Source organism: Pan troglodytes, chromosome 8 (assembly GCF_028858775.2).
Source record: "Pan troglodytes isolate AG18354 chromosome 8, NHGRI_mPanTro3-v2.0_pri, whole genome shotgun sequence".
Classification (NCBI taxonomy): Eukaryota; Metazoa; Chordata; class Mammalia; order Primates; family Hominidae; genus Pan; species Pan troglodytes.
The window spans coordinates 104,096,813-104,121,295 of record NC_072406.2 but is presented as its reverse complement, the minus strand read 5'-3'; the positions used below and the strand labels follow the sequence as shown (position 1 = coordinate 104,121,295).

The following is a 24,483-nucleotide window of genomic DNA, read 5'->3' as shown; positions in this document are numbered from 1 at the left end:
ACAGTTGATCTGTATTTACACACAGGGATTAAGCAAACTAATCCGATGGGAGTCTGTGCCGGCGATTGTTTGGGAGCAAGATAGATCCATCTGCGTGTAAAGAATTGTGAATGAATGAGGATCTATGGCTCAGTGGGCGGGGGGGCATGGGGGAGACCACCAGTCTGACTAATCAGACATTCACATTTCCCACTGTTTTGTTCTATTGTATCCAAATGTGAGAAGCTGCTCTCCAGTCCCCCACATACAAAGCTCTTTATTGGACTTTATTGTGGCATGATCCCGGCTGCTTTACTCCAACTGCCAGCCTCAGAAGGAGTTTTGCTTGATGGTGTCTGGCAGCTTGGCTTTGCTTCAGTAGATTTATGAGCTGTGAAAGATGGTCAGATTAACACCCTAAGCGTTCCTGATAGGATTAGAGGCCTGCATTAGCATACCACCCTGAAGTACCACACTATCTCTGTGTCTTCCCAGCCCTTCTGGGTGGGGTTTGGAGAGGGTAAGTGGGAGGTGATGCCACACACCCCTCTTCCAGCTGGCAACACAAAGGGTCACCATGTGATTCCAGATGATGTTATTTGGCATTTAACATCTAATGGCAGTGGCTCCCAATCAAAAGAACTGAACTGAAGTGGTGAATGCATCCCTTTTCAGGGCTGGATGCCCATCCTTGCTCTCATGGAGAGAAAGAGCCGTCTCGTCTTTGGGGTGAGATTGACAATCCAACTACCCTAACCAGGACTGGAGTGGACCTTAAAATATCCATTTAAGTCATAATGATTACTGATTGTTCTGATTATAATGGTAACACATATTTATTGTAGAAAATTTGGAAAATGATGAAAAATACAGCAAAGTAAAAATCACCCATCATCCCATTACTTAGAGATAGCTTGCCATTAACATTTTGGTGTATTAATTTATTGATAATCTGTTTTCTATGCATGTAGACAGGTGATTTGTTATTTTTGCTTTAACAAAGTGGGATCATATTGTTTATCCTAAATCTTTTAATATTATATCCAATACATTTTAATAAATTTCTTCTGCTGGGCGCGGTAATCCCAGCACTTTGGGAGGCCAAGGCAGGTGGATCATCTGAAGTCGGGAGTTTGAGACCAGCCTGGCCAACATGGTGAAACCTTGTCTCTACTAAAAATACAAAAATTAGCTGGGCATGGTGACGCATGTCTGTAATACCGGCTACTTGGGAGGCTGAGGCAAGAGAATCACTTGAACCTGGGAGGCAGAAGTTGCAGTGAGCTGAGATCCAGCCACTGCACTCCAGCCTGGGTGACAGAGCGAGACTCAAAAAAAACAAAAAACTTATTTGGAAAAGGTTATACAATTAATATATTACTGTATATTATATATTTACTATATATTATATAATGTATATTATATATATATATATTTCTTTTTTTCTTCTTGAGACAATGTCTCCCTCTGTCACTCAGGCTGGAGTGCAGTGGCATTATCATGGTTTACTGCAACCTCTGCCCCCCAGGCTCAAGAAATTCTCTCACCTCAGCCTTCTGAGTGCTGGGACCTGAGGCACACACCACCATGCCTGGCTAATTTTTATATTTTTTGGTAGAGATGGGGTCTTGCCATGTTGCCCAGGCTGGTCTCTAACTCTTGGACTCAAGTGATCCACCCTCCTTGGCCTCCCAAAATCTATTTGGAATTTATTTTAGAATATGAGTGAAGTAAGGATTTGACTTAAATCACACCTGGAATTACAGATGTGAGCCACTGCGCCTGGCCTATATTTCTTTTTATAATAGAGATAAGGTCTTGCCATGTTACCCAGGCTGGTCTTGAACTCCTCCTGGGCTCAAGCCACCCTCCCACCTCAGCCTCCCAAAGTTCTGGGATTACAGATGTGAGCCACCATGCCTAGCGTTTTTTTTTTTTTTTTTTTTAAGGGTCAGGGTCTGGCTCTGTCTCGCAGGCTGGAGTATGGTAGTGCGATCATAGCTCACTATAGCCTCAAACTCCTGGCCTTAAAGTGTCCTCCTGCTTCAGCCTCCTGTGTAGCTGGGACTATAGACAGAGCATCATCAGCATGCCTGACTAATTTTTTGTTTGTTGCTAGAGACAGGGTCTGGTTATGTTGCCCAGGCTTGTCTAGAACTCCTGGCCTCAAGCTTTCCTTCTGCCTTGGCCTCCCAAAGTCCTGGGATTACAGGTGTGAGCTACCATGCCTGGCCTAGGGAAGGTTATTTTTAATGGGTGCATAGTGTTCCATCATATAGAATAAAATATCTCAATTTAGGTTGCATTAGCCAAAGTAATGGGTTTTACTTTAGGGGACAACAGGCATAAAAAGTGTGTACCATGTAAACAAGATGCAGTGTTAAGACTCCTTCCCTGAATTTGCATTACAGGTGATGCTCTGTCTGCAGTCCCAGCTACTCAGGAGGCTGAAGCAGGAGGATCCTTTATATATTATTAAGTTATAATAATAATTAAAATATGTGTTATTATTACAAGAAGAAACAGTGACAATTATTGGAACAATAAAAAATGGTATTTCAAATGAATGGGAGAAGAATAAATAATATAATAAGTGGTTCTAATACAAAAGATTTAGGGAAAAATTAAAATTAAGTCAAATCTTTACTTCACTCATATTCTAAAATAAATTCCAAATAGATCTAGGAGTCAAATATTTAAAGAAAAATAGAGCTAGGGTATGATGAAGATGAATATTTATATGATCTCAAGATGAGGACATATAGAAGAACATGAAAATTAAGAGATATGATTAAATAAAAAAATTTTAATTTGATATGTAAAAAATACATAAATACGGCCAAGTGCAGTGGCTCACGCTTGTAGTCCCAGTACTTTGGGAGGCTGAGTCAGTGGATCACAAGGTCAGGAGTTCGAGACCATCCTGGCCAATATAGTGAAACCCTGTCTCTACTAAAAATATAAAAAATTAGCCAGGCGGGGTGGTGTGCACCTGTAGTCCCAGCTACTCGGGAGGCTGAGGCAGAAGAATCGCTTGAACCCGGGAGGTGGAGGTTGCAGTGAGCCAAGATCACGCCACTGCACTCCAGCCTGGGCAACAGAGAGAGACTCCATCTAAAAAACACAAACAAACAAAAAAACCATAAATACAAAATAGACCAAAATTATGACAATAAAGATATTCGACCTTAGAATTAATGAAATTAATGAAGGTTAAAACAACTTAGTATCAATTTTATCTGTCAAATTAACAATTTTTTTTTTTGAGGCGGAGTTTCTCTCTTGTCGCCAAGGCTGGAGTGCAATGGCATGATGTTGGCTCACTGCAACCTCTGCCTCCCAAGTTCAAGCGATTCTCCTGCCTCAGCCTTCCGAGTAGCTGGGATTACAGGTGCCCGCCACCACGTCCGGCTAATATTTGTATTTTTAGTAGAGACGGGGTTTTACCACGTTGTCCAGGCTGGTCTCGAACTCCCGACCTCAGGTGATCCACTGGCCTCGGCCTCCCAAAGTGCTGGGATTACAGGCATGAGCCGCCACTCCTGGCCAACAATTTTTTTTTTTAAAGAATGATACTCTGTTGGAGGTGCTAAAAAATTGTACTCTTATATACTACTGGTGGGAGTGTAAATTGAATTCCTCTGTAGGGGCAACTTGTAAATCTACAAATCATAAAATCATAAAGCAGCATTTCCCAGCCCTCCTTTTTAGATATTAAAATAAATAAATAATATTAAATATTGTCTATCATGTAGTATTGTAGATCAATTTATCCAAAGATCACCATTAATTTTCATAGCAAACCTATGTTTTATATACATAAATCTATAATGATGCCCATTTTACAGATGAGGAAATGGGGGGCTAAATATTTCCAAGTTTTATGAATTTCATTGTCCTGACGCTGTTTCCTCTCTGTTTTTCTCATTCGGTTTGATTTGGCCCAAATGGAGATAATGTTAATAGCATTAACACTGCCCCACTCACAAATAAGGCTTAGAGAAAAATCTCTTGCAGCTGCCTTTTCAAATCTTCAGTGACAACCAGAGAGAGTGTGGAAGGAGTGACACTCTGTACTGGGAGGCCCATTGACTGAGTCACATCATCACACCACATACTCTTGGGTCCTGTTAAATGAAGTAACACCCCAGCATAGGGGCAAGGGATGACTGGGGTGGTAGAAGGTTCTATATGTAGTTGAAATTTCATAGAACCTCTAAGGGATGGAGTGAAGCCAAGAAATCCAAAACCCAGTGTGTGAAATAGGTTGGAAAATACCTTCTTATTCTCTAGGAATCTTACCATCAAGGTAGTTCATCCTGTCTCATGGACTATGCCATGTTCTAATATTGGCAGGAATGTATTCCTGCCACTGGATATTTCTTAAAGTATGTATTTGGGTTTGTCATCTTTTACTTTCAAGGTTAAATTTTTGTCTTTGTTGTTTGTGGTATGAAATGGGTTTTCAGTACCCTAGTTCCTAGCCTTATACTCATAGGAAATAAATTCAATTTTTATGATTCAATTAAGGACTATTGCCCAGGAATCATTTAGATTGTATCATTAAATAGGAGGTTGCCTGTAAATCCATTCTCTTAAAGATTCTAATGACAGCCAGCCATTAGAATTTAAAAAATACTGTTGCTTGGGCCTCACTCCCAGAGATTTTGATTCAATCAGTCCAGCATGGACTTAGAGTATTCCCAAGAATTTCTAATATGCGGCCAGAGTTGAGAGCCGCAGTATTTGACTCCTTGTTGCCTTCTCTCTAAGGCTGCTGGCCCATGCAGACAGGAACCATGTTGTCAGTCTTGTTCATGACTGTCTTCCCAGCATTCAGCCTAATGCCAGGGACATTTGTATTAAATGAATCCAATAATGCCCTTGGAGTTCATGGATTAAAGCAGTGAATGGCAGCCTGTTTAGATCCACCACTAGGTTTCAGGGGGGACTAGAGGCCCTGAGAACTGGTTTGAGCCAAGCTTGAGAGTAACTGGAGGAGACAAGATAAACACGTGATGAGCAACCAGGGGATTTTAGCAAGGGTTGGGGGCAGACTCAGCTGGCCTTGAGTGTGAGAAGACAGAGTCCATGTGAAAGGCAATTCTTTATCCCCTGAAGGATGCTGGAATGTCAATTGTATGAGGAAAGTGAGAGGTGAGGCCAATTAAGAGCTTGCAATAGAGGCAGAAGTTGGTTAAGGCTGAGGTGCCATTGGGACACCCATGTTCAGAGCTGTGCTTTTGTTTTTCTATAATTCTAAGCACAACATTGTGCTATAAATCAGAGAGTTCTGGTGGCTACGGTAGTGTTTAAGGAGGAGGCCCAGGGACGATTAACGAGAACTGGGAAAAAGGAGTAGGTAGGGGAGAGGGGAATAAAAAGTTAGCATGCAACAGTTCTGAAGCCAGAGGGGAGAAATGTTGCTGAATTGGAATTTCTGCAAGTCACTATTTGAAAGGACAAAGGGAGGCCCAAGGGCTGGTTTCTTTAGAAGAGTGTTTGTTTTGTTTTGTTTTGTTTTTCTGGTCCTGAAGCAAAATCCTAATGGCAGTGCTTGGTGGGAGGGGAAGCCAAAGTGTAATTTTAATGTATTTGTTGGTTTTAAAATAAAAATTATTTAATTTTTGAATACGTATTGCTTTCATAGTTCAAAAATATTAAAGTATAAACAGGTATTCAGTAAAGTCTCTCTTCTATCCCTATTCCCCATTTACACCCAATTTTCCAACATTTAGTAAATACTGTTGTTTGTTTCTAGTATATCCTGCCAGAAATTTTAATACATATATGAGCACATATAATTATATGTATATATTTTAACCTCACCTTTAAAATTCATATTATATCCACCATCTGCATCTTCTATTTTCTTTTCTTTCTTTTTTTTTTGAGACAGAGTCTCACTCTCTTGCCCAGGCTGAAGTGCAGTGGTGTGATCATAGCTTGCTGCAGCCTCAAACTCCTGAGTACAAGTGATCCTCCCACCTCAGCCTCCTGAGCAGATGGGACTATAGGTGCCTGCCACCATATCCAGCTAATTAAAACAATTTTTTTTTTGAGACAGGGTCTCCCTATGTTGGCTAGGCTGGTCTTGACTCCTGACTTCAAGCAATCCTCCCACATTGGCCTCCCAAAGTGCTGGGATTACAGGCATGAGCCACCATGCTGGGCCATCTCCCTTTCACTCAATGTATCTTGCGGATCTTTTCACACTAGCACATAGAACACATCCTCAGCCTTCTTTACAACTTTACAAATGCAAGGAATTCCATCTTGTGAATGTGCCACCTTCTATTTTACCAGTATCCTGTTGATGAACATTGACAATGTTGCAAACATTACCAAAAAAAAAAAAAGAAAGAAAAATAAAAAAATGTTTCCGCGAACAACTATATGATCATGTAATATTTCTGTGTGAGCAAATATGTAGGATCAATTCCCAGAAGTGAAATTGCTGGTCAAAGGGAATGAAGGGGGAAACCAAAGTGTAATTTTAAAAAGTGAAATGCACACAGTACAGAATTCAAAAGGCAATAGAGTGAAAAGCAAGCCTCCCTTCCATCCCATCCCCTGCCATGCCGTTTCCTTCATAGAAGCAACCAGATTATCAGTTTCCTGTGTATTTTCTCAGAGATTCTTTTTTTTTTTTTTTTTTTGAGGTGGAGTCTCACTGTGTCACCCAGGCTAGAATGCAGTGGTGCAATCTCGGCTCACTGCAACCTCCACCTCCTGGGTTCAAGCAATTCTTCTGCCTCTCAGCCTCCCGAGTAGCTGGGACTACAGGTGCGCACCATCACGCCCAGCTAATTTTTGTATTTTTAGTAGAGATGGAGGTTCACCATATTGGCCAAGCTGGTCTCGAACTCCTGACCTCATGATCCACCCGCCTTGGCCTTCCAAAAGTGCTGGAATTACAGGTGTGAGCCACCGTGCCTGGCCTTTTCTCAGAGATTCTATGCATAATCAAATATACATGAGTTTTTTTTTTCTTCTTCTTTTTCTTTGAGACAGGGTGTTGCTCTGTTGCCCAGGCTGGAATGCAGTGGTGTGGTCACAGCTCACTGCAGCCTTCAGGGCTCAAGTGACCCTCTCACCTCAGGCCCACCTCTAGTAGCTGAGGCTACAGGTGAACACCACCATGCCTGGCTAATTTTTGTTTTAAATTTTTTGTAGAGATGGAGTCTCATTTATGTTGCCCAGGCCGATCTTGAACTCCTGGGCTCATGTGATTCTCCTGCCTTGGTTTTCCAAAGTGTTGGGATTATAGGAATGAGCCACTGCCCTGGCCCTTTCTCTTCTTGTTCTGTTCCTTCTTTTTTCTTCTTTCCTCCTCTTCCTCCTCCTCCTCTCCTTCTCCCTTCTCCCCCCTCCCCCTTCCCTCCCCCTCCCCTCCTCCTCCTCCTCCTCCTCTTCTTTTTCTTACAAATGGTAGTATACAAGACATTTTGCTTTATTTTTCTCTTGACAATATATCTTAAAGATACTTGCAGGTCAGTATAGTGTTACTTCAATCTAAAGGGGAATTTTCTAATCATACTCTAGTGTGGTACAGTTGTAATCATTCTTTTTTTTTTTTGAGACGGAGTCTCGCTCTGTCGCCCAGGCTGGAGTGCAGTGGCGCGATCTCGGCTCACTGCAAGCTCCACCTCCCGGGTTCATGCCATTCTCTTGCCTCAGCCTCCCGGTAGCTGGGACTACAGGTGCCCGCCACCACACCCGGCTAATTTTTTGTATTGTAATCATTCTTTTAAATTTGTTATCATCCAGCTAGAAAACAATTTAACGTCAGTCTGGGATTCTCGTAAACTCACAGACTGAGAGTTGGAAGAACTTGTAGAGGTCACATCTGTTTCTATGATGTGTATAATTTTGGGGTTTGCAATTTTTATTTGCATTTCCTCTCTTGAACTATGATATGGGGAGAAGAAAGATAAATCAAGAAGGTAGAAATTGAAATGAAGCCTCATGTGCTCTGCACAATCTGACTTGCTAAGTCCTGGTGGATTCCTGGAATCTGTCACTGGGCTCCTCACAGCTCTCCTATCCTTTTCAGCCTTCACCTATTTTACACATTGGTTTTCAGCATAAGATTTTGTTAGGAATAAGGACTTGGGTCAGCTATACTCCCTTGGATTTCAGAAGAGGGTAGTGATGGCCAGAAAAGTTGAGCAACTTGTTCAATTCACCCAACTGCTAGAAGTAAGACCAGAACCTGAGTCTACCAAGCAATTCCCACATCTTTGTCTTCTCACGCCAGGGTTTTTCTCCATTCAAATTTGCCTGACAGGTGCTCCACCTTCTTAGGACAGTTAACGGAGGGTTTAACGAGCCCCTCTAGATGACATCTGTGCATGTTATCACCACCTGAACCCAAAGAACTGCTTAAAAAGTGGACATTCTGGGCACTCTGGCAGAACCACTGGGAGAGTGTTAGGGGAAGGAGGCAAGAGGTAGACATCTGTCTTTTCCAGCAGCACAAAGGTCCAATTGGTACAAGGCCAAGAAAACACCAGATCAAAGAGCTCACAAGAATGGTGAATCAAAACAAAATGCTCCTTGTCTAGGTGTGTTGCATGGTAAAGTTTGTTCCTGACTTAACAATGTTTAGACTTAATGATTTTTCTTCTTTACTGATGGGTTTACTGGGATGTAACCCTATTGTAAGTCAAAGAGCTCCTTACCACTTACAATGGGATTACGATTTCTACTAAATCATTAATCCTAACTCATTATAATTTCTATTGAATAATGCTTTTGTGCCATTCTTAAGTCAAGAAATTCTAAGATGAACCATCATATCACTAGCATTAAATGCATGTTTGACATACAATATTTTCGATTCACAATGGATTATTTGGACCTAGCCCCATGGTAAATCAAGGAGCAACTGTATAAATATTACGTCTGAAGTATCTATTTTGTGTGTGTGTATATATATATATTCTTGTATACACAGACTCACACACACACACACTATATATAGAGTACACACACACTATATATATACACACACACACATATATATAAGCACACACATATATATATATATATCAAATTTAGATGCCTTTATCAAATGCCTTTCAGAATTCAGGGGGATTGTTGTCTAATTTTTGCCCTGTCAGCTACTGATAAGGTGAATTATATTATTATTTTTTTTTTTTTGAGACAGAGTCTCACTCTGTCACCCAGGTTGAAGTGCAATGGCGCAATCTCGGCTCACTGCAACCTCCGCCACCTGAGTTCAAGTGATTCTTCTGCCTCAGCCTCCCAAGTAGCTGGGATTACAGGCATGCGCCACCATGTCTGGCTAATTTTTTTTTTAATTTTTAGTAGAAATGGGGTTTCACCATGTTGGCCAGGCTGGTCTTGAACTCCTGACCTTGTGGTCCACCCACCTCAGCCTCCCAAAGTGCTGGGATTACAGGCGTGAGTCGCTGTACCCGGCCTATATTATTTTCTAGGGGTGAACCAGCCTTGCATTTTTGGTATAAAGTCCAACTGGTCATTATGTATTAGTTTTAAAAAACAGCTTTAACATTTCCATCACCCGAAAGTTCACTCATATCCATTTGCAGTTTATCTATATTCCTACTGGTATTATTCTGTTAATGTTGTGCTAGATTTTGCTTGCAATTATTTAACATTTTGTGCATTAATGTCCACTCCTTTTTCTCTCACCTTGTTGAAGTTTGATATTAATTCTATATGTATTTATTAAAAAACTGGAAACTGTCTACACTCTTAGAACAGTTTAAATAACATTGGAGTTATCTATTCCTTAATGTTTTGTAAGACTCTACCATGAAACTCCCTGGGTCTGGGAATTGTTTGGGGATAGCTCTTTGACAGAATTCTTTCTTTCTTTTTTGGCATCTGGTTTGTTTAGACTTGCTCTCTTTTCTTGGGTTAGTTTTAGTCATTTGTGTTTTACTAGAATATTACCCTAGGTATTATCTCAGTTCCCAAATTTATTTGTATGGAGTTGAGCAAAGCGGTCTTTAAAATTTTTAAACATTTTTGTTTGTATTTGTGGCTACTTCTCTATCAAAACTTTTTTATATTGTAGATTTCTGAGTTTTCTTGATTATCTTACCTATTTTATTCCCTTAAATCGCTAGTTTTTACATTTACTGCTTCTATCTCCAAAGTTGTGTAAGAAGGAAGGCCACTCTGTAAGGAGGGGTGACCTTTTAGTGAAGGGGACAGCTAACCCAGGGATTCTCACCCAGGGCGATTTTGTCCTCCAGGGGACATTTGGCAATGTCTGGGATACTTTTGGTTGTCACAAGGGGCAGCTGTACTATTTGCATTTAGTGATTAGAGATCAGAGATGCCACTAAACATCCGACAATGCACAGAATAGCCCCAACAAGTAATTATCTTCCCAAAACGTCAATAGTGCCAAGGTTGTCCTGAGACTGATCAGGATGGGAGCTGGGAAATACATGTTTGAATTTCACTCTCTTCCTAATCACCCTCCAACATCCGGCTGATACTCCCCTTGGGTTAAAAGGGGAAAGCCAGAGAACAGGGAATCTGTCCATGTAGCCCATCAAGATTAGATTTCTGGGGCAAAAAGGAGGCTGGAGAACTGTGAAGAGTGGAAAGAGAAGATAGTCATTATATAAACATTGTGATCAGTGTCGTGTTCCTTCGTATAACTCGTGGAGCCGCTGAGCAAGGGTTTCTCTCCACACCTAGATGTCGGAGGAATTTCTCATTTTACCAGTAATGCCAAATGGATTTCAAAAGCACTCACACCAACAGCAATGTATGGGATCCAGATCCGAACACTTGCATTGCTAAGTTTTTTACTTTTGTCAGTTCTAGCAGGTATAAAATGGTACCTTATGGTACCTAGTTTGAATTTCCTTGATTACTAATGAGGCTAAGCATTTTTTGATGTTTATTGAGTTTCCCACTTTGAGAAACGCTTGTTCACACGCGCCCCCCGCCCCGCGTTTTTCATTTTTTTCTTGTAGTTTTTAGTATATCCTGAATATAAATTATTTGCCCTTTATGTGCTGCAAATATTTTCTCACACTTTATGACTTGTCTCTTTACTTTCTTCTTAGTGGCCTTTGGATTAACAGATGCTTTTAAACTTAATACAGTCAAATTTACCAACCTTTTAGGGTCAGTGTTGTTTGAAGGTCACTTAAAAAGTTCCTCCTTGAATGGCATGAACCTAGGAGGTGGAGCTTGCAGTGAGCCGAGATCGCATCACTACACTCCAGCCTGGGCGACAGAGCGAGACTCCGTCTCAAAAAAAGAAAAAAAAGTTCTTCCTTATCTCAAAGTCATAAACAGTTTCTTATATTTTCTTTTAAACTTTTAAAATATTTTGCTATTCATATATGTCCTATATAAAATCTATGTGAAATTTATTTTTGTGTATATATCCAGATATGTATTTTTCCATGTGGATTACCAGCTGTCCCATTACAATTTATTGAATAGTTCCTCCTTTCCTCAGGATCTATAATGCTACTCTGGTATATAAAAAGCCCTTATAAACTCTGTTCAACTGGTCAAAGACTCTACACCTATATCAATATCACACTATCTCAGTTACGACAGCACTAATTCTATTCTTCATCTCTGGTTCTCCTGCTTTATTTTTCTTCTTCAGGTGCGTCCAGGATACTCTTAACCTTTTACAGATATTTCCTGTTCACCTGATTCTTTGACATATTTTTGGGGGAAAAAAGTGCATGAGTCACCTGCTATTCTTATTTTTATTCGACTGGTTCATTTGTATTACCTTTCTTCAATCTTTACACTTCGATTTCTACTCTTTTAGTGATTATCTTTGAAAATTTAATATGCATACTTGACTTAAAGTCTAAATTTCATCAGCGTCTTAAAGCTTCTATTTCCCATACTATTGTCAACTAGTACTTTCATTCCACCTTGTTTTAAAAATCTCAAATCTATTACTTGTGTATTGCAGACAATGCTTATTATAGTGCTTTAAATAGTCCTGTTATAAAATTCAAAAGGAATAAAAGGATATACAGTTTAGTCTCTTTCACATCTGATCCCAGTGGCACTGAGGTTTCCTTCCAACAGTTCACGTGTATCCTGAAGGAATTTTATTCATAAACAAGCAAATGCATGTTGTACTTTTTCCTACGTATACAAATAGTAGCAAATCATACAGATTGGTCTTGAATATTATTCCTTATCGGTTATATTATTTCAGCCTTTTTACTGACATGTTTGCCGATTTCTTTGTGCACTATGCTTCTTGCATCCTGCTCTTTTGGATTCAACTGCTTTCTTTGCTAAAGAACAATCTACTAGATCTCTCAGCAAAAGAGCAGATGCATTTTTCATCCTCTTTTTTAAGTACTAGTTTATCTGTGTATAGAATTCTAGGCTAACAGTAGTTTCCTCAGCACTTCTAAGTTATTTTATCTTCTGGCTTCTGTTGCTGCCACTGATCTGCTGTCAGTGTATTAATCCTTTGTCTTTTCTAGTAAATATTTTTTTTCTTGTCTTTTGATGCTCTGCAGTTTCACTATGTCTAGTAGCAGACTTGCTTTTATTCATCCTCCTAGGTGTTTCTTAAGCTGCTGCTTCTTTAAAGATTCATATTCTCTATGAATTCTTGGGTATTTTTCAAGTCTCTTCCCTCCCCTATTCTTTATGTTGTATCTCCTCATTCTATTCTGTCTCCTAGCCCTCTGTATTTCCCATCTCTTCTCTCTGTGCTACAATCTGTGTTTTCCACTGTATCTTCTAGTTCCCCAATTCTATCTTCAGATATGCCCAGTCTGTAGTTTAATCTGTTTGAGTTTTTAATTTCTAATTATATATAGTTCTAAAGACTTACTTTTTCGAAGACTCTGCCTTCTTCACAGCGTCATCTTAATGGTTTTAATGATTTCTTTTATTCCCACCCTCAACCCAATCATTTTAAACAATATTTACTTTACTACTTTGTGGGAGGTGCTAATCCTCCAAGATTGTCTCTACTGATTTGTGCTTACAATACACTGTTTTGGATTTTTGATGAGTTCATCTGAGTGAGGCTTTTTTCTAGACAAATATGATGCAGACTGGATTATGGGTATGTCTGTCTGTGTGCTCATATCAGTAATTTTTAAACAGATTCCTGTGGGTTAGGGATTTATATACTTTATATTTTGAGCTTCTTAAGATTTCATTAGAATAAAGGAATTAGTGGCTAATACATCTTGCAGTTTTAAAATTCTATGCTCTATGTTTCCGTGACAAGTGGGAAAACTCAAGCCATTAATTCTGGAATATTCAGGGAAATATTAATTATAATAACCAGTTACTGGCAAGTACAATGCTTAGTAGCACAGATAGAAAATCATTTATTACTTTCAACAACCTTATAAAGTGTTATAAAAATCTTAAAAGCTACATAATTTGTTCAAGATCACAAAGATGGTGAGGGGTAGAATAAAAATTAAAATCCATATACATCTGACCTTACAGCCCAATCACTTAATCACTATTTATTCACCCAACAAAAAATTTACTGAGGAACCCTATGTGCCAGATATGCTAGGTGCTAAGTCTACTGGTATACAAAGCAGATGTGAAACCTTTCAAATTATCTGTGAAGGATCAGTTTCTTTCTAAGTTTCCAATCCATTGCAGGCCAATATTTCAATTAAAAATAAGAAAAATAAATTACAGCAATGTCTTGCTATAAAAGTTTTTAAAAGTTTACCCTTACTTTTTGTATTCATATCTCCATGGGCTGGTAACAATATCAGTTTGCAGACCAATCCCATCGGCAGATCACACCTTTGTATAGTGCTGCTTTGTAGTATGTGGGCATACTGCTTTGAGGGGCTCTGTATATATTTGTGTTACGGAAATGACAGCTGTGGGTGGGTGACAAGGTGGAGACATCACTTCTAATAATAATGGCTTTATGTGAAGAGCAGTAAGTATTTTAGGTCATAGCCTGTCTAAACTAGTCAGCACAAAAGGGCAGGAGGTGTGGAGACACAGGAGACAGGGAAAGGCATATTACAATTTAATTTTATAGAAGTCTGACAGTTCTCCTGGTGAAAAATGAGTACCACCACTACTTGCTTCCTTTGTCACTCTAGTCCTGTAATAGGACAGCAGGTAAAGGCACAGTCAGGAGTACTGACTATAAGAGCTCTGGGAAATCTGCATGCTTTCTTGCCTCATCAACCTGCAAACAACTGGATCACAATAAACACCTGAGACTGGCATGCATACTTGAAATAGCAGCAAATACTTCCATATTACCCTAAATGAAGCAGGAACACAGAGCTGCTGAAATGTATTTCAAAGCCAAAAGACTTAAGAATTATTTGCACCATCATTCTCTTATTATGGAAATCAGGGAATTGCTCACACACAAGGAAACTTAACATACTGAAGTCTAATATACATATGCGATTACTCTTTCGTTTAATAGCAATAAATACCACTAACTTTGAGATTTGGAAACTTATTAAGAATGTTTTCATATGACACAGAAATAAAAATATATTCCTTTTTATAAGTTAAGAAGATTAATTTCCCAGGAATGAGCTTTAAGGTTTATCAGTTGTGCTGAATAGACTAAATGTTGAAAGCATCTCACAGCTACTTTCATTTTAATGAGCAAGTACAGCTACAATATTCAATATTTCAAACTTCAAACTGCATTCTTTATCACTATTAGAATCAGAACTACATTGTTTTCCTGCAATTGTGGTTTATTGTAATCTTAATTCATTTTCTCAAAGACCATTCAACACATTTATACTATTCCAGTAATTACCATGCTACCCAGAAAAACAAGTGAACAGTTTTATTAAGAATTAAATGAGGGTATGGAATGTGATACAGTACAAGTAAGACACTGAAGATGGGTATAATAGTACTACTTGCACAAAAAGTTAAATTTCACTTCAAAAAAAAAATCACAAGACAAAAGAAAAAGCAATTCCATCATTATAAAGTAAGCTATTTCATGCAACGTACTAATACTCCCCCTCCCCCCAAAACCCCAACTTCCCAACAAACAAAAAGCTATCTGAAAATGCTGCCATGCTAACATATGAACCACGGTATATTCATTCATGGAAAAACACACTCATTAAGCAATGGATTAGATAAAATAACACAGTTTGCAGTATTGTAAACTCATAGACCACAATGATTTCACATGAAAAGCAATTCCAGATTCACTCATAGGGTGAGTAATATGGGCTACATAGTTGAGAGATAATGTAAATATAAACCCCATTAATTCTCTCATTATCTTCTAATTATAAAACCTGGAAGCTTAGATAATCTGAAAAATTCATATAAAATTTGGCATACTCCACTTGTGTTCCAAGAAATGACTTTCGGATATTTGTAATTATTAGAGAGCTGTATAAAAAGCACTTCAAGATCAGGATTTGACTTCTTAAATAATGATCATAATTTACATCACAGAAACAACTCCAGAAATGCATTTACTCTGATTAACTCTTACTCAGGACAAGGAACATGATTTTCTAGCACTTTATGTACAAGTTACTGCAAAGGGCCAGTTAATTTACAGACTGAATAAAACATAAAATAAAGGTGAACTGGTACAGACAGTGATGGGGGAATGTCATTAAGTGAGTAAAGATCTTTCCTCGACTTTGAAGGGAGCTAGAGTCAACAAATAAAAGAGATTGCCAAGCCATAATGGATGTATGTCTCTGTAACAAGATGCTTAAGCATGCTTCCTGGAAAAGAGTTTTATATTAGAAAATAGGAATGGCATTTTATGGGACAGCATTTCCTTCTATAGCTGCCAAACTGAGCACAGGCCTGGTCACCATATGGTGCACAAACTGACAGCATATTTCCAATTGGGCATAACATCATGGAGAGAAAACCCAGGAGCAAGAAGCACCTGTTTCACTGCACTTGCCCATTCAGGAGGCCTGGAGGGGACTGAGACAACTACATTTTATAGTACTGGGTTAAGTTTACCCATGATGTATAGATTGGCTATAAATATAGCAATAAAACCAAGTAAAAAGAACAGGAAAAAATATACTTAGGATAAAAAACTACCCAGTCCTGTTTGTGATTTTTTTTTTCCCCTTTAGATTTAAGGTAATTAGAATAGATTGGGAAATGATTTAGGATTACCCTTCCCACCCTGGAAATGTAACATCCTACTTATGTTCCATGAAAAGAACACAATAATTGTTCAACAGCAAGATTTAGTTTCTCTAAAAAACAGGAGCACTTTGTTCTAATTTTCACAGAAGGACTTCAGAAAATTTTCCAACATGAAAGCTAGAAATTGAGGCCAGTAAAGAAGCTTCTTTAGTAATCAGGACCTATCATAGTTAGAGCTCTTTGGAATGTGTCTCATACATACAAAGGTATCACAAATTAAATCTTCAGCATATTCATAAGTTCTTAAATGAGAAAGATTTCTAATGACAGATAAAGGCTCCCATCGGCAAATTAAATCTGATAACTCAATCTTTCCCAACTAACAACTGAACATAGCCTCTGGAATCAAATGTAAAGATCACTCAATCATGACGATGTAAGATGAAGTATAGATGAACAATACATATGAAAAAATTTTGTAAACCGCTGCAGTTCTAAAACAGATTTATATTACAAAGCAATGTAAATAAATATTGGGCTAGTACAAAAGCTCTTATTTACAGTTTTACAAATGAAATTGTATTCAGTGTAAATGCTGTGTTTTAAAGAACACAGTATTGTATTAGTAAAATGAGTTCTGTTGAGGGCATTACAGTTTGTTAGAATCAATGCATAACATATAAAAGGTTCAAGTTAACTCTGTTTATAATTTAGTACAGACAACCCAGTTTAACCTGGAATGGCATCTGTTAAAGTGCTGAAAAAACAGGAAATATTTAGAAAACACTGTACATTATTAAAGCTTTATCAAGTCAGAATGTTAAACTTCGTTCACATTTTTATCCTTTTGCCACAGGCCTGTGGGCAAGATGATTTTTTTTTCAGCAAAGGAGTAAAACGTAGAGGCCACTGCTGCTTTGATGATTTTAGGTTCAGTGGAATTAGTTTCTTAAAATAACTATTTATCCATCAACCATACCTTCAGGCCTCATAATCTGGTAAGTAATTAAATACTCAGGATAAGCCTGGAAGAGAAAGATAAATTCAAATAATGGTACAAAAATTTTCTTGAAAGATAAACAGACTTTCCGGAAGTATTCCTAATCTTAGGGAGGAGGTTCTAAATTACTGTTGTAGATCAGAATCATCTAGGGACATTTTCTCAAAACATCTTTACCCTGAGTACAGTTCTTCAGATTTTCAATCAGCAAGTCTAAGATGAATACTAAGTTCATAAGTATCAGATAAGACTAAAATCATGTCTGATTTTAGTAACTGAGGTGATTCCGATACCTACTCCCAGTTCACAACACTGCTCTAGAACTACTTTTGGCTCTCACTGAGAGCAAAACACAATTATATACTTCTTTGCTATGGACAGGCTGTTAAATACAAGATTTCAATTATTTATAAGAGCTAAGAAAAATCCGGAATGATTGGCGAAATTTGAATAAAGTCTTCTTGTTTTTAGGAAATTTACAATTGAAATAGTTAATGGTAAAGGGACATGCCCTGCAACTTACTCTCAAACAGTTCACAAAAAAATAGGTACACACACAAGGAAAGTAGGAGAGAATGGTAAGAGTAAAAAAGAGAACAAAATATTAACATTTAGGAAATCTAGGTAAAGGTTATAAGACAATTCTCTTTACTATTTTTGTAACTTTCCAAATCTGAAATTATCTCCAAATAAAATTTTTAAAAAATCCAGTTAAGGCAATATGTCTTGTCAATTCAACAGATTAATAAAAAGTTAAAGTATGCCTCCCTAGCATTTTTGAAGATGAACAAATAAAACTACATTACCTGTTCTCCTCTGTAAATAACATATTCAGCTAATGCTAGGCCATTTACACTGGGCCTACCAGTGACTGAGTGATGACCTGGAGGAGAATGTGCCATTTTCATTGCACTGAACTGCAGGAAAGACTTTCCCAAGGTTACCCGGCAAAAGAGCAGCTGCCTATAAAACGAAAAGGAAAAGATCACCCTGAAGTCAAATTTGATACATAAATATGACAATGTGTGGACATGGCATAAGTTTTAAAAAATTATTTATACATAAATACTTACAATTGTTTTTATCATTTCACCCCTAAAAGAACTTTTTAAGAATGTCTTCTATTACTCTTATTAATGAAATAATTTGTCAATTTAGTTAGTCCTTATTTTAACTATAAAATCTGAAAAATGTAATAACCTTATAGAGATACAGACTCTACCACCTTGTTTGTATCTCAGCAAAAAACAAAAGTCACTGGCCAAGTGGGAATGAGAAGGTTTAGTGGACTTCCATTAAGTGGCTTGCAAAGCTGGACACATATCTAATTAACTCCAGTTGATTTTACCTTCAAAATATATTTGAAATCCATTTACTTTTCTTAATTCTACTGTCACTATTTAAAGTCAAATCACTGAAATATTCACCTGGACTATGACACAATGGCTTTCTAAACCAGTCTTCCTGTTTCTTCTGTAATTCCTGTCCAAACCTTTCCCATCCAAGTAATTAAAACAAACAAAAATTAGATCAAGTCACTTTTCTGCTTAAAACCTTTTAGAGGCTGTCACTGTACTTGGGAGAAAATCCAAATTCTGTACAATGGCTCCAATTTCTTGAATCTCATTTTATGTTCATTATGCCCCATGCACATTAGTTTTCTTTTCTTCACAAAGGCCAAACTTGCTTTATTAATGGTCCCCATCCATAGAATTTTCTCCACCATTGGAATGGTATCTATTTTACCACTCTTCCCCTGGCTGATACCCAATTTTCAGACTTCAGCTGAAATGTTACTTCCTTAGATAGGAAGTAAACTGGTGGTCTCCCCTCACCACCAGTTTCAGTAGATTACCCTCTCACTCCTCTCAGGCATGTGACTAGCCTTTCTTAGTTTCAAACAACCTTTTAGTATTAACGTCATTGTTTCTTTTTAGAAGATAACAGGAGATTTCAGTAGACCAGTTGATGGTTCTATCTTCCAAAGAAGAGGGAGGTATTAGAATGTTGCTTATTACTAATAATCAGAACTATTTAGCCTTCAGACCATATATGACAAATAAAAACAGCAGTGTTCAATTTACAGGAAATTACATGCCTCCTAATTTATGATCTAAAATAGAAGTGAGTGGGACGTCATACATAGGAGGGCCTACTGTGTACTACCTATGCAGGCCTAAATTTAGAGGGGTAACAGTAAGAACAAAACAAACACAAAGAAAGAACCTGTTTCCCTCCATGACTGCAATTCTTCAGCTCGGAAGCCCTTTGAAATCAACTGGGAAGCTTTTAAAAATTCTAATATCCAGATCATGCCCCAGACCAATTAAAAGAGATTCTGTGAGGGTGGGACACAGGCATTAATAGTTTTTTAATATTCCCTGGGTGATTCCAATGTGCTGCCAAAGTGCAAAGTACTGCTCTAGGGGTTTTTTTCTAGATCAGTGGTCAGAAATACAGTGTCACATCTGGGAACTTGGTAGAAACTCAAATTCTAGAGTCCCATCCCAGATCTACTAAATCAGCAACTGAGAAGGTGGAGCCTAAGAACCTGTGATTTAAACAAGCCACCTAGGTGACTCTAATGCATGCTAATGCTTGATAAACTACTGCTCTGTATATTCAATAAGCAGTGCCCTAACTGTTGAATAAATCTCAGGAATTAATCTTACTGGATTTTTCAAGTGGCATTACTTTTTGCCTATAAGGATTTTATAAGTTAGGGACAAGTTACTTAAATGATTTTTAGCAAGTGAGTTAGAACAGGTAATTAAAAGTGGAAAAAAAAAGTGCAAAGTAGTTATTTGATTATTATTTCCTTTCAAAAAGGATCAATGTTTTAATTTCAAGTTCTTATAGTAATATTGCAAATTGAGGATTAGGTCGTATCACAGTGGAAGAGAGGCTCAGGCACTGCCATCAAATAATTAGATTTGACAAATAATGCCATTTTAGCATTTGAATACTAGATTTTTAGAGTCCACAGAGTCCTACAATACTCAAGGGCTACAATAAAGCCTCTTTCATGCCTAATGTTACTTTCTACTCAGTATGCTTTAAGGCACCAGATATTCTAATGATTAAATTAGTCAAACAGGTCAAGTGCTTAAATTATAATTGGCCCATACGGATCATTTAATAAATATTAGCTATTATTATAATTGGTGAGAGGGCCAAAAGCAATCTAAAACATGCCTAGCTTGCATTCCTAAGACTGTCCAACATAATGCTTTGCCCTCAAAAATGCAACTAGTTCTTATCTGATTACCACCAAAATAAATGAGAACAAGTGATCTCTTACCTGTGGCAAATGTAACAAGATCTGTCTTTGTGAACTGGACACCCAGTACCTCCTCCAATTCCATATACATATTGATTGCTTTTGGAAGAGTTTTCAGCAAAATAAATGCCAGCTCCAAACATACCACCTATGTACGCATGCCTTTCATCAAAGCCTTTGTGGATAATTGCATTCACAAAAGGAGACCCTGAAACACATATAGATGGGTAACAATAATTTAAAATTTATCTTAGAATAAAAAGTAAAAAACTAGTTTCTTAGAAACTGAATTCTTAAATATATAGCCCAACCATAATAAAGCCAAAACGAAAAAGGGTAACAAGTTAACTGTCAGCCAGCTATTTTAGAATAAAGAACTGCTAACATCAACTAATGTTTCTAACAGAGTGCTGGTTTATGTGCTAAAATAAGGACACAGATTGAACTAGAAAAACAGAGTACTTGAAATATCAATGTAAGAGTTACCAAATGCCAGACTGCAAATCCATAAAAATCTAAAACCAAGAGGCTCATAATTCACTTTAGATAGCAAAGCTAAATGCAATTAGGTCTTAGAATGATGCCTATGCCTATGTGCTTTTTTGAAGATATCAAGTGGCCCAAGTAGACCTTCACATTCTTTTTTTTTTTTAATTTTTTTGAGATGTAGTCTCGCTCTGTGGCCCAGGCTGGAGTGCAGTGGCATGATCTTGGCTCACTGCAACCTCTGCCTCCCGGGTTCAAGCAATTCTCCTGTCTCAGCCTCCTGAGTAGCTGGGACTATAGGTGCACACCACCATGCCTGGCTAACTTTTGTATTTTTAGTAGAGACAGGGTTTCAACATATTGGTCAGGCTGGTCTCAAACTCCTGACCTCAGGTGATCCACTCACCTTGGCCTCCCAAAGTGTTGGGATTACAGGCGTGAGCCACCGCACCCGGCCCAACTTTCACATTCTTATTCTCTTTCTTATACCTCTTCTCTTCTATCCTTCCACTTCTGCCTTTCATTAATTACGATACAAGATTCTATCTGCAAATGTGGTGCTTTCCCTCACCCCCTGCACATTGACTTCTCTCTCCTCTTTCCTTGGGAGTGGAGTAGAGTGGGGGATGGAAAAAGTCAAAAAACCACAGCTAATTCATTTATCAAGATCACATTTCCTTTCCACAGACAGACAGGAAAATATACTGAATTCTACTTTACAGAAATACAGATGAATAGAATCATTTTTTGAATTAACTTGGGAAAACCAAAATTATTTATATTACAAATTAGAAAAACCATATTATAACCATCAATTAACAGATAAATAAATATGCTCTGTGTCAAGAGATTATCATGATAATTATTTAGGGTTTTGGAATAAGGAGTGCAACATGTTTAGATTCTGCACATGAATCCATTCTGTTACAGCCATTCTCCCAGGGTATTATGAAATTTACTGTGTTTTAGAGAACTTTACAGGTCTCTAAAATTTTTTTGCAATCAAGGACAAATGAAGAAACAGACTGGAACTACTATGGGTAATGTACTTGAAGGCCTCATAAATACTACATTAATATGTTTAACCTTGCTAAAATTTGAAAGACTAATCAACACCTGCCAGCTTATAATACAAAAAAAGTAGAAAATTCCAAGAAGAATAAGTAATTGTGCTTTCAATTCTCAATTCTATGGTTTCAATTCTACAGTCATCAGAAACCTCTACAGGTTCAAGAACAATGGCTCTTTTCAAATTGTGTGGGTTTGATACTTAGAATCAAAATCAGAATAGGATGTACACCTTCTTCTGAGGTGATTCCCAGGTCTTATTTTTAATTCAATCAACTAGTTAAAAGGAAAACACAAAATTTCCTAGAGAGACCATAAGCAAAATTTACTATTTAAAGAAAAAAGGAAAAGATAGTCAACACTCTCATTTCTATTTTTTATTGTGGTAATCTTATTTAAAAACAATCCATTATAAAATACACAAATTCAAAAGAAGTTGAAAATATAAATGTGAAAGTTACAGAAATAGTAGGTTTATCTTAAAATACTGACATAAAGAATATACAGTCTTATTATTATTTCATATCTGAACAAAAAAACTATCCTAATGTGGAAGACAGTGGTAGAGTCGGTGGGGAGGAATCTTACCATGAAATAGCATTCGTTCATTGGCATGGTTGTGGTTTTCTTCAGAAACTTCTTTTCTCCGGTGAGTGTATCTTTCCCATAGTTTCTTGTTACAAACCTTCTGAATCTATAAAAAATAAACCAGAAAAATCAAATCTTTAGGAATTACTTACTGACTTCTTCATCTAAACCAAACATGGGACATACATTTAGCTAGAAGGTAGGCAAAACTGTACTCTGAAATATAAAATGTGTTATTTTAATCAACTAAAAATACTTTGTCCCAACCATAAAATTGGAAGTATAGCTACATTTTGGAGATTAAACAAATTCAAAGAAAAAAAGGCCATATGTGAAGGTCAGGAATACTGTTAATTTATTAAAACACTTCCATTCTCATTAACTTAAAACTATTACAAAAACACCTCCAAATCAGACATGCCGAGTTTTTTCTGTATAAAGTACTAGAAAGAGAAGAGTATCCTTTTTCCCCCAATGTATTTGTCTGAATTCCATATTAATCTGTTTTAAATTAAGAATATTTGAAATAGCGTCCCCCACCCCTCAACACATACACAATTACTCCCTCGACCTTCTGATTCAGAAAATTTTTGTCCGCAAAAGATTTTAAGGTGGATATCAGTCTCATTAGGAGTATTTCTAGGAACAAAATTCACAATACTAGTGTTGTTTCTTAGCTGTGTTTAAAGGTGCTACAGCCCCCTGCTGGTTCCTAGAGCACACCTGGAAGCTGATGGTTTTAGTCTTGGCTCAAATAATGCAAAATATTGCCACAGATGTAATCAAGGACCGTAACTGTCACAAATAGATCTCATTTATGCATTAAAAAGGAACAACAACAACAACAACAAAAAACCCGTTTCATCACTGAAAAAATTTTTATTACACAACGCATGAAAATACCTTTATTAGAGGAAGAAAACTGTATCTTTCTCAAATCCAACTACTTTAGAAATCAAACACACAATCTCTCTCCTGCTCTCACTCCTAACAAAACTCCATACATTTTGTTAATGCTTGTAGACAAAGTGGACTTGACTGAAATGTACCTGTAGTAGGCATGTATTTGTCTGATTACATATTATACTCATAGTATGTTATGAAACAGTAATACAATACAGCTGAAAGATTTGATACTGTTCACAGTTTAGCATTTGTGTATTAGAAAGGCATTTGTCACATTTTAATTCTGTCTTATTTTTACAATTATTAGGAATATACTGCATCAATGTAGTTAATACGAATTCATTATGCATCAAGTATGGTGTGCAGTTTTGATTACTATAGTTCAAGAAAAACATAATGTTGAAAAAGTTCCTAAGAAGAGTAACTGAAATCAGTAAGACAGCAGTCACTAAATGACTCAAAACATTTTTAAAATATATTTTTTTGGAAAAGATGAAGAGAGTACTATTAAAGTTTATAAAAAGATAATATATTTGGGGACTTTCAGAAACCTGTAGTCAATCAGGATAAAAAAATAAGCATTGTATGACTATAAAGATGGTATCCGCCACAAAAAAAATTCAGCTTTGTTACAATAGAGTACTTTAACAGTACTTTATATAAAGTATTGAACCTATAGTATTTAGCATTACCCCAAGATAAAGCATAACCCATAAACTTGAATATGTTCAACAAGAATTGAATTATTATCCTTTATTAAAAATAGCACAGGGATTTGGAGAATATTAACCTTCCAAGGGTATCCTCTTTCCCAAAATAGTCTCTGATGCCAAGTCAAGGACTTACCAGGCTAGACAGATTAGATTCTTATGAAAGTTACTTATGGCTTCAGGCTTTGAAAACGATGGTCTCAGAAAACTTTACTTTCACTAATTTATTACCTTGAGAATATTGTATCTGTTGAAGATTCCACCTGCATGACCTCCATCTCTGTGCTCTCGAACTGTACTTTGCATCTGTCAGAAAAATGGTTTGAAATATATGTGCATTAGCATTTGTGTTA

At 37.3% G+C, this 24,483-nt stretch overlaps 1 protein-coding gene across 3 annotated transcripts in view; it reads right to left on the bottom strand.

Annotated features, from left to right (window-relative positions):
• Positions 1-14,779: 14,779 nt before the first annotated feature.
• The window catches only part of TNKS2 (tankyrase 2), a 65,136-nt gene continuing 55,432 nt past the window's right edge, over positions 14,780-24,483 (bottom strand). For all 3 annotated transcript variants that reach the window (XR_010146983.1, XM_009458936.5, XM_016918849.4), the window contains 5 exons: positions 24,362-24,436; positions 22,515-22,620; positions 20,394-20,580; positions 17,899-18,055; positions 14,780-17,117 (listed from right to left, as the gene is read on the bottom strand). Coding sequence is in view for 2 of the 3 variants with exons in the window: in XM_009458936.5 (XP_009457211.1) it covers positions 17,055-17,117; positions 17,899-18,055; positions 20,394-20,580; positions 22,515-22,620; positions 24,362-24,436 (588 nt within the window). In the remaining variant the exon portion in view is untranslated. The remainder of the gene's footprint in view (positions 17,118-17,898; positions 18,056-20,393; positions 20,581-22,514; positions 22,621-24,361; positions 24,437-24,483) is intronic.